This window comes from Podarcis raffonei, chromosome 4 (assembly GCF_027172205.1).
Source record: "Podarcis raffonei isolate rPodRaf1 chromosome 4, rPodRaf1.pri, whole genome shotgun sequence".
In the NCBI taxonomy this organism is placed as follows: Eukaryota; Metazoa; Chordata; class Lepidosauria; order Squamata; family Lacertidae; genus Podarcis; species Podarcis raffonei.
The window spans coordinates 58251188-58261492 of NC_070605.1; the positions used below are offsets into that span (position 1 = coordinate 58251188).

At 42.4% G+C, this 10305-nt stretch overlaps 1 protein-coding gene across 4 annotated transcripts; it reads left to right on the top strand.

Moving 5' to 3' along the window:
• Nucleotides 1-566: 566 nt before the first annotated feature.
• On the top strand, nt 567-8681 carry GATD3 (glutamine amidotransferase class 1 domain containing 3). 4 transcript variants are annotated; one of them, XM_053386858.1, is made up of 7 exons: nt 567-765; nt 1904-1956; nt 2165-2278; nt 2668-2787; nt 4921-5013; nt 6222-6378; nt 8269-8681. In XM_053386858.1, the coding sequence occupies exons 1-7, from the start codon at nt 643-645 to the stop codon at nt 8395-8397; spliced, it is 789 nt and encodes a 262-aa protein (XP_053242833.1). In that variant the 5' UTR covers nt 567-642; the 3' UTR covers nt 8398-8681. The 4 variants fall into 4 exon arrangements, with proteins under 4 accessions (XP_053242833.1, XP_053242834.1, XP_053242832.1 ...); XM_053386859.1 differs by having other exon boundaries at nt 632-656; XM_053386856.1 differs by lacking the exon at nt 567-765 and adding an exon at nt 858-1352.
• Nucleotides 8682-10305: the final 1624 nt, after the last annotated feature.

Genomic DNA, 10305 nt, shown 5'->3' on the forward strand with positions numbered 1-10305 from the left:
TTTAACAGAAGGGGGCAATTTGGTTTAAAGGGAAATGTTTTTCAATGCCTGAATCAAAACCCAGCATTTTAGTGGTTGATTTTACTACATTGTTGTAAAATAGTTTTGCAAACATGGTTCCTTTGCAAATTTTGTCGCCCAAATTCCTTCAGGCCTTGTTGATGCTTGGGCATGTCCAGTTGATAGAGTTGTCAAGCCACCCACTCTTTTGCAACGTTGTTTGAGTGTATGCAAGTTCTTTTTATAAGTTGGAGCTTTGGGGAAATGCGTTCAAAATAGAAAAGCAAAATACGATGAGGAATTTATAAGGAATTTATGAGGAAACTAAACTGTATAAAAGTGCCGCCCCCTCCGTTGCCTGAGCCTGGTTGGCCGACACAGAGCGCCGGCCGCACCTGCCAGCCCGAGCCGGTTCGCCCAGTGACCGACTCAGTCAGACCCTCCTGGCGAGCTCATCCCTCTAACGTCAGCGGCGCGACAGGCCTCCTTGCCGGAGGGTGGCGCTGTTGCGCTCCTGCCGGGCCCATGCCGCGCTCGCATTGACGCCGGTGCAACGGACTAAGCGCTCCGGTGTGGCTGTGTATATAACTCCATCCCCATTCGTTCCGCGGCTCGTTACCTTCGAAGCGAAGTAGTGCGGGGATGTTGGCCGCCAGGTTAGCGGGTTGTAGGCCGCCCCTCTCGTCGCTCCGGGTGCTGAGGGGGCTCCCGGCCGCGGGGTTTCATTGCTCGGCGCAGCGTCTCCGCGGGGCCAGAGTCGCTGTGGTGAGTCCGGCTGCCAGCCGAGCGTGAGCGGATGAGCGCCTTCTTTCCCGTTGCGCCCTAAGGGGCGGCGGCCGCTGCTTCTCCTGCTCCTCCACAGGCGAGAGAGCTTCGTGGAAAATTACTACCACTTTTCCCTGCCACCCCCTCGGCGGCTGTGCGGCACACAGGCAGAAATGCAACAGGTTGAGCGGCAGCTGCAGCCCTGGGCAAAGCTGCACGTGCTGCACTGCCTCCTCCTGCCTTGCTGTTAATGAAGGCACGGGGGAAAGGCCGCCAAGGAAAAAGAGATGGCGGAGTGGAAAGTTGGCGTCCTTGGAAGGGAGGCAGTTGGTCGGGGTCGAGCTGCAGCTCCGAGAACTGCAGCCCTTCACTCGCGCACTTCAGGAATGCTGGCATTGACCCAAACAGATACCTCGTTTGGTTTCTCTTCCTTTCTGCTGCCTTTCTTTGGCTCTTATCGTAATTCTGCTCAATTCCCTACACGTAAAATTATTACAGCTCAGAAGCAAGTTTCGCTGGGTTCAGTAGTGTCGAGAATTGCGGCCGCAGATCAGTACTGTATAGTATTGGCTTTCTTTGTTTATACGGTAGTTATATTTTATAGCGCACGCCCCCTTCCATTCCGTGTTCATGCTGAAATATATAACAATATCCAGGCTCATAAAAACCATACCCAGGCTCATAAAGACTTACTACAGCTGCAGTGAAAAGTGGAGTGGAGAGGTAACAGTTCAGACTTCTGTTATGGTTTCATGTAAGGGTCCCGAGTGAAGCATTTGGCACCTATGGGGGAATTTGGAGAACGTTGCAGACAGTTGAGCGTTAACAAAACTTCTGTGCCCTAGTCGGTGACTGACTTTGAGGGGGGGAAAGAGGTTTGGAGAAGGAAATCTTAATACAATTTACTATTGTTCCCTGGGAGTTTAGACAGTCTATAGAAGCAAAGTGTTCTTATGTGGGACCTTCAAGAGTAACACTTCATCCACGAAAGTTTATGCTGCAGTAAAGAAAGCATACGAACAGAGTCACTCTGGAAATAATGAACTGAGTTGGACAAGAAACTACTGTTGCCTCTGTGTATGTGAACTGGGAAAATAAATGTGATGTTGCAATCACTAGGCTGATTTTCTTTTTGCAGGTCTTATCAGGATGTGGTGTTTATGATGGTACTGAAATCCATGAAGCCTCAGCGTAAGTGTATTTGTGTGATCATTGGGTCTCCAAATGATCAACAGTTGAATCGATTGATAAACAGTCCAATTATGTAGGCAGTATTTCTTTGTTAGATAGCTTCTCCTTGAGTATTTTGGAGCGTCATACCCTATCCCCCCATAGTAAATTTCAGTTTAATGTTGTGCTTATTTTGCTACTTCATCTCCTATATCTATGTATTTTGTAGGATATTGGTCCATTTGAGCCGTGAAGGAGCCAGTGTTCAGATGTATGCCCCAGATATTTCTCAGATGCACGTTATCGATCATAGCAAAGGACAGCCAGCTGAGGGTGAATCAAGGTAAGAACATATTTTAAGACAAGCTACATGAATATATCTAGATTTATATTTATCCAGTGCACACATATACACATACATTTAGTGATACTCTGTGGGAAGCTGGCTACCCTCACTATTTGAATTGGTCTCATCTAAACCTCAGTTTTCTAGATTGTCTCTCCCACCCAGTTATATGTAAATAGTGTTCCCAGTATTCGGATCACAGTTCTGTATATTGCCCTCAAACCATTTGAGTATGACTGTACTTTATTAAATACTTTACCAATAAGTCCAGTAACTTTAAATTATCAATCTCAGGCTGTTACTTCCTGGGGTCCTTTAATAGCAGTGCTCCTTATATGTCTATGTAGTCAACTTCTGCTCTTCACTTTATACCACTTTTCTTTAAGAAATGTCTTAGCAGAATCGGCAAGGATCGCTCGTGGTAAAATTGCAGATTTGGCTAAACTTACTGCAAAGGATCATGATGCTGTGATATTTCCTGGAGGCTTTGGCGCGGCCAAAAATCTGTGAGTTCTGAATTTATACACTATTGCAATTGTTAAATTCCAGATAATTAGCCACTCTTAAGAGATCCTGTAGGAAAGTTATAGTTCATTAAGAAATACAATTTTCCAGATGCGTTCGTTCAGGCTTCTTGTTTCATAAGGACAAATATTTTCATTGTTGTATGTTTGTTGATGCCCCAGAAAAATACACATACCATTTTTACAGCCAAATCAAGCCCCAGTCTAATGTTGAAAAACAGAATCAAAATTTTTATTTTTAAAAATGCCTTAAGTTTTTTGCCACATTGTATGGAAATCTTGATGCTGAAACTATTAAAGATAAAATTATAAACTATTTTAATGTGCCATTTTATATTTGTGAGCCACTCAGATAACTATGTTAAACGTACAACGTATACAGTATGGTATAGTACAATAATTATTAAGAAGTAATAATTATTCTTCCTGGTGGTGTTTTCTTGGCATGCTGCAATTTATGTTTAAGGGCCACTGAAATCAGTGGAATTGCATGAAGGATTGCAGCTGCAGGCAGTTGTTGAAGACTGAAACAATCTGTTACTTATTTGCATGCCTGTTTTCCCTTGGGGGGAGTCAAAATATTTTAAAGAGGTCTTTCAAGGCTGAGTCTGTGGATCACTAATGGAATAAGAAAATAAACAAGGAAGCTATATTGCATTATTGCTGCTTGAGAGGAATATGTTTTCAAGCTGGCTTGGCAGCATCGGTGCTAGAATGGTTCTCATGTATTACAGAAATAGTACTGATGCCTTGTATAACTTTTGCCTTGGGAATTTTTTTTAGTGCTTTATCTTTGCATCTGTTTTGCATTTAAGCAATCCAACTCCCCCCCCCCCCATGTATATAAACTAACCCACTAAGTTTAAACTTGGCTTTCTTTACTAGCAGTCAATAGACTATTAAAATATTTTTTAACAATTGAAAATTACACTTGATAAAATTAATAAAAATACATGTTGATACAGATGAAAAACGCAGACTTAAAATACTAAACTATCAGGCAATCTTAAAGAGGTCCAATAAGGATAGCTGTATTCAAAAACTTTGCCACTTGCTCTGTGACTAATTGATTGGTACCTTGGTGCAAAATGGTTATAAAAGACTCAGAGGAGCAACCAGGGAGGGACTGTGTAATGGGGAGATTTCAGACAATGATCAATAGGTTCTATGTGTAGCATTTCTGGAAAATGTTTGCAAACTACTTAAAGTCTGAAGGAAGGGAGTGCTTCCTTCTCTTGGCTGTTATCCAGCAAATCTGAGAACCAAATTTCAAACTGCTCTGTGGTGGGCCATTATGTACACTCATAGAAAGAAGTTTGTGTTTACTTAATTGCCCAGTCAACTCTGTGAATCACTGCACGCAAATGGATCGGCAGGACAGGTGATTTAAACAACCTTCATATGACGGCTGTGCATGTATACCAAGGTGGCTGTGCATGTATACCAAGGTCGTTGTCATCGTCGTCCCCCGGATATCACTGGACTACAGCTCCCATCATACCTCACTATTGACCATGCTGGCTGGGACTGATAGGAGCTGGAGTTGAATAGCGTTCCAGGGGCCATAGGTTAGCCACCTCTGGTTTACACCAACATTAAAACAGGTATCAAAAATATAGCTTGTATTTAGTGTTCCTGAGGAGGGAGTGGCCATATTTATTGACCTCTTTCTTCAGTACTGAAGCAAAGGAGTGTCTTGGCTTCTGTATTGAAATAAGGCAGAGGATATTAATTGCTTTTATGAATAAATAATTCCTGCCTCACAGCCCTATTTTTTTAGGTGGGGTTGAAGGGAGGAATCTTGGAGGCTGCCTTATATTGAGTCAGAGCATTGTCCACACTGACTCGTAGCAGACCTCCAGAATTTAAGAATGGAGATATTCCTAGCCTTATCTAGAGATGCTGGGGATTGCACCTGCGGCTTTCTGCATGCGAATATGATGTTCTACCAGTGAGCTAGGGCAGAAGTTGAAAGGAAGCGGGGATTGCTTTCTTTCTTTGAGTAGTTTAAATTGTATTTCAAGAGACAGGGAAGGGCCTTTTACTTATTTTAAGCGTGGTGTACCTCTGGAAATGTAAAATTACAATTTATGGGTCTTTCATTCTTGTGTTAAGGTCTACGTTTGCAGTGGATGGAAAAGACTGTAAAGTGAATGGAGAAGTTGAACGTGTGCTAAAGGATTTCAACAAAGCTGGGAAACCCATTGGGTGTGTAAGTTATAAGATGGGAGTATTTGTTCATATTGTATGGAACACTACCGACCTGCCTTCAGCCCACCAGCCACAAATGTTTTGGCTGGCTGGCTGCCTGGCACAACGAGGTTGTCAAGCATTGGCAGTCCACACAGTAGGTGATGATTAGCTGCTTTCGGCCTAATGGATCACAAGTTGGGCAGGGCCTATTCAGTTGATCAGCCGAAAGAGGAGCCCTGATGGGCCAGGCATCCCATTTCCTACAGTGGCAGCATTTGGAAATCTCACAAGCAGGACATGGCTCAAAAGGTGTGCTAGTTTCTGTACCTGTACAGCACACCAATGCTCCCCAGTCCAGTGTCTCTCTACCTCTTCTTTCCTTCAGACATTGTAGCAACACACTTTTGTTTGAGGTCCCTGTTCTCACCTTCTTCCTGCCTCCCTGTCCTCCTTCCTTCTGCCTCCAGACCTTCTTCAAACTGTGTTTCTGATCTTTCACACCCCTTGTCACTTTTGCTTCTGTTTTTCTGTCCTGCTAACAGCCCACAACTTTTCCTGTTTAAGGCCCCCTATGAGCTTTCCCAGCACCCAGATTTTATCTTCCACCTCTCTTACAGAACAGGAACAGCCAGCATAGAATTTCTAATGATTTCTCTCTCTCTCTCTGTGTGTGTGTGTGTGTGTGTGTGTGTGTGTGTGTGTTTTCTTTCCTTTTCTTATGGAGAAGCATTCTAGGCAGCTGCCACAAGGAACAGAAAAGCATCATGGGATGGAACTGCCTAACACTTTCTCCTCTGGGTGTTTTTCCACTCAAGAGTGTCCTCCCCCTGTTATCAGCTGTGTGTGAGGAAACAGCTGGAGAAGGCATAATTTTGAGAGGTGAAAAGATTCAGCAATCCTGTCCCTGGACTATTTTGCCTCTCCCAAGGGCTGTTACTTTTTTTTTTTTTAAAAAAGCTGCATTTTAGAAGTCTAAAGTTACCTTATTCCTTTTAGGATTTTGTTGAGATTACTTTCCACCCTTGCCTTCTTTTCCTGGTTCTGTTGGACTGAAATTCCCATTGCTGTGTAATGGTTAATAAGGCTTTTACTCAGTTCAGTAACTTTTTTTATTTTTGAGGGTGTGCCAAATCTTTATAAGCAAAGGAACAGGGAGGTGTAAATACAGTAAATCCTCAATGGAGGAACCTAAGTGAAGGTTTTCTGTCCACCTTTTTTTTCAGTCTGTGCTGCATTTCACCCGTTTTGGCTGCAAAGGTTCTTCCTGGTACTGAAGTCACTGTGGGACATGAAGAAGAAGAAGGTGGTAAGTGGCCTTACGCTGGAACTGCTGGGGCCATTAAAGCTCTGGGTGGAAAACACCATATTAAAGAAGTAACAATATCCTTTTTTGCTGGATGAAGGCTGAATTTAAGTGTCTTTTTCTCTCCCCTCCCCACACCCCCTGCTACTCCCAAAGAGCCACATGTTTGGAAGCAAGTTGCACTGAAACCAATAACAGGGTTTTCTTTCTCCTTAAGTGTATATGGGTTTAGGAGGTTAAGTGTGATAAGACATCAGAGATGTACATTTTTGTACAGAATTGAAGAGCTTTCAGGAAAGCATTCTGTGATATATTTGGATTAGCTGATAAACTGCATGTCCATCTTCCTTGGCTTTCTAAAACCCTGATAATTAGTTATGATCTAGCACAATACTAATCATGTCTGCTCAGAAGTAAGCCTTAATGAATTTAGTGGGGCTTAATCCCGGGGACGCGGGTGGCGCTGTGGGTAAAAGCCTCAGTGCCTAGGGCTTGCCGATCGAAAGGTCGGCGGTTTGAATCCCCGCGGCGGGGTGCGCTCCCGTTGTTCGGTCCCAGCAGTTTGAAAGCACTCCCGGGTGCAAGTAGATAAATAGGGACCGCTTACTAGCGGGAAGGTAAACGGCGTTTCCGTGTGTGGCTCTGGCTCGCCAGATGCAGCTTGTCACGCTGGCCACGTGACCTGGAAGTGTCTCCGGACAGCGCTGGCCCCCGGCCTCTTGAGTGAGATGGGCCCACAACCCTAGAGTCTGTCAAGACTGGCCCGTATGGGCAGGGGTACCCTTACCTTTACCTAATCCCAAGAAATAGGGTTAAGACTTCAGCCTTAGTATGTTCAATTCAGAAGTAGGATAACATTTGCTTTAGGAAAACCATTAAACTTTTTATCTAAATTCTAACATAAGAGACTGTTTTAAATGTGAATACCAGATGTCCTGGTCTATAATTCCCATCATCCCAGACTATTGGCTGTGCCAGCTGGTGCTGTTTGGAGTCCCAACAGTATCTTGAGATCCACAAGTTGCCCAGCACTGTTCTATACAGTTCCTGAACATATGTTAGATCACATTCTCAGTTACAGTGTTAGCCTTTTGTAAACCCAGGAAAAGCTTTCTAGCAATGTAACTGGCCTCATTCCAATGTAATACTAAATTATGGTTTAGTGTTAAATAAGTGAGCCTCAGGCTCACACACTGTTCCCTGGCACAGCTACAAGGAACATTTTGGAAGCTCTCAGGGTTCTAAATAACTATGCTATCCATGCATGGAGCACGCATCCCACTTGGAAAGTTATGACCTAATGTGAAGGAGGCAGGAAGAGCCATTTGACTTTGGGGACGGGGCTAATTAATATTAACGCTAGTCAGACATAATGTGATTAGTTAAAAAGTAAGCAGTTTCTGATCTCCTTGTGACTGTACCACATGGCTCACCCAGGTTTGTTCCTGAATGAAGCCACCAAGTTTACAGTAAAGAGCTGAGTCTGCTGTCCCTTTAATCATTCTGTCATTCATCCTAAAGTTATGCAAAGTCACACAATACTAACGAAGTAAATTTGAATTTTAACTATGATAAAACATTGTTTTTAAGCCATCACATTTTGCATGGCTGCATCTATGTTTTTCAAGACATGAATAACAAAATGAGTAGTCACATAAAAGTGATAAGAAAGTGCCACTTTGTGGTTGAATTCCATGCAGAAATTGATCATAAGCTCAGGGATTCCCAAATGGCATGCAGGACTCCCATCTTAGCTACCAGGTTATTAAGTGGGGTCAGAGTGACACACAAGTGCTTCCTTGACTTTAGGTGTTTGCTAACGGTGTGGTTAGTTTCTTGACAGGCACCTAACATTTAGGTGGCTGTCATTATGTATAATTATATAAAGGTTTGTGAGGCAGAAAAGCATATTCCTGTTTATTCTGTCACTTGGCTTAGTCCCTGTGTTTTCCTTAACTGTCTTCTATGAGGCCCATGTGGACACAAACCACAAGGTTGTAACTACCCCAGCCTTTATGTGTGAAACAGAATTGCATCACATTTATGATGGCATTGGAGCCATGGTAAAAAATGTATTGAAGCTTACAGGCAAATGAAGTGGATACCCATAATATCAGTGACAATAACTTTAGGAAGTATGGTCCTTATAACGCCGACCTAGCACAGGAGTTGCCTCTAAGAATGCTTACGATTGTATTGGAATGGCGTGTGTAATTTTCAGCACTAAAGCAGCTCAGGCCGGTTGAATCATGCATCCCCTCCGTATTTCAGCAACAGTCTTCACATCGTCATACAGTGTATCTGACAACTAATTCTGGAGATGGTCACTGTTTAACAAATCTGAATTGATAATGGAATAATAAAAGCAATTACATCATAACCTCTCCAAATCTTTCCAATCGCTTATCAAGCCTTTTCAGAGACTATTCTAATTGCATAAAATATGTTTCCAAATAAATTCCTACCTTCTGAAAATGTATACCTGAACATTGAGAGCATGTAATCAAGAATTCTGAAACTGGGGGAGAAAACTACTAAAGAAACCACAAAATAAAAAGGATTTGTTTTAAGTTATATAATATAAAATAAATAAAGGAAATAAATGTCCTCACAATTTTGTTGGAATGAATCCATGGTTTATTTTATCAGGGCTAGCTGAAGTTAACAAGTACGTTAGCTGTAAATCATAATTTGACAGCCAAATATCTTGTCTCATTATTAATTGGACTGATTATTGCGGAAACAGAAGATGTCTCCTATTGTACATTTTGTTTTTACCCTGCCATAACCAACATCTCGCTCAATCGTATCTGGTGTGGTACTACTTCCTTAGGTTTTTTTTTCTCCTTGAAGGAAACTTTTTCCAGCTGATTTCAGTCACATCATGGTTTTAAATTTCTCTGATTTGTTTAGCTTTCTTGTATTTCCACCCACAAGTTCAGCAACTACTGGGATCAGTTTGCTGATCATAAAGTTCCATTAACGATTAATATTCCCATTTCAAACATGCTGCCCTGACCACAATTAAATAAGCATTCCACCCTGTTATTTTCTGTGGCAGGTCATTATCCTTACTCATGAGTAAGTTAAGTCCCAGCCTCCTATTTGGGAGAGGTTCCAGCTGTCATTTCAAGATAGCAGCAGCTCTGCTGGGAAAGGACTCCCAGGTTTTATGTGTTTTCAACAAATTGGCATCTTTCCTCTACAGAAGAAGTAAGCAATATTTGTTGCTGTGTCTGTTAGGTAATAGTTAAACATGTCACAGGAAATAGTGAGCTCACTTTCCTTTGTTAATATCCAGTTCAAGCACTCGTCAAAGCAGTTCCACGCATTGTTGCATAAATGTGCTCTACGTTTGTATACTGTATTCCCCCACTTCCATATTAAACATATGTGTGGGCAACATCTCTGTTCCTTCATGTATCTAGGGAGTGTTGCCCACCAAGGTTGTGTGTCATGTGCATATGGTAGACATGAACAAGGTCCACACTTAACAGGTTTGTTGTGGATAACAGGTTTGTTGTGGATAATTACATCCACAAGATGGTGCAAATAGCTCCATTCTAAGAAAAAGATACTTATTAGACTAGGGATGGATTTCTAGAGTCCCACTGCATAGAGGAATTTCCTGCACTGTGGCACCTGATCCTGTACTTCTGAAATCTCCACAATCAAGTGAAAGCGCTCAAGACACAGCAATTTATTGGTTTTATGTGGATAAACTCTTCACTAGTTCAGCTGCCAATGCCACAACTTGGCACTGTTCCCATATACAAGATTATAATTTGTCTGGAAAGGAATTTTTTACAGAATGGGACTTGCCCATGTGCATTGCATGGAGGAACTTTTGGCAAACTGGCTTAAGGGAATTTTCTGGGGATTTCCATGCTTTAAAGTCAGATACTGGCTGGTAAACAGGTAGACCTTATGGACAGAGTCCAAATCAAGGAGACCAGTATCTCCAAAGTAGAATATCGTGTTTAAACTCCTTTTACATACACGTA

Bases quoted from the DNA above. Each gene is read 5' to 3' on its own strand.
- GATD3 (XM_053386856.1), top strand. From the start codon at position 1,053: ATGGCGGAGTGGAAAGTTGGCGTCCTTGGAAGGGAGGCAGTTGGTCGG. The intron at 1,957-2,164 runs GTAAGTGTATTT...TGTATTTTGTAG, and splicing joins GAAATCCATGAAGCCTCAGC to GATATTGGTCCATTTGAGCC. The intron at 2,279-2,667 runs GTAAGAACATAT...CTTTTCTTTAAG, and splicing joins CCAGCTGAGGGTGAATCAAG to AAATGTCTTAGCAGAATCGG.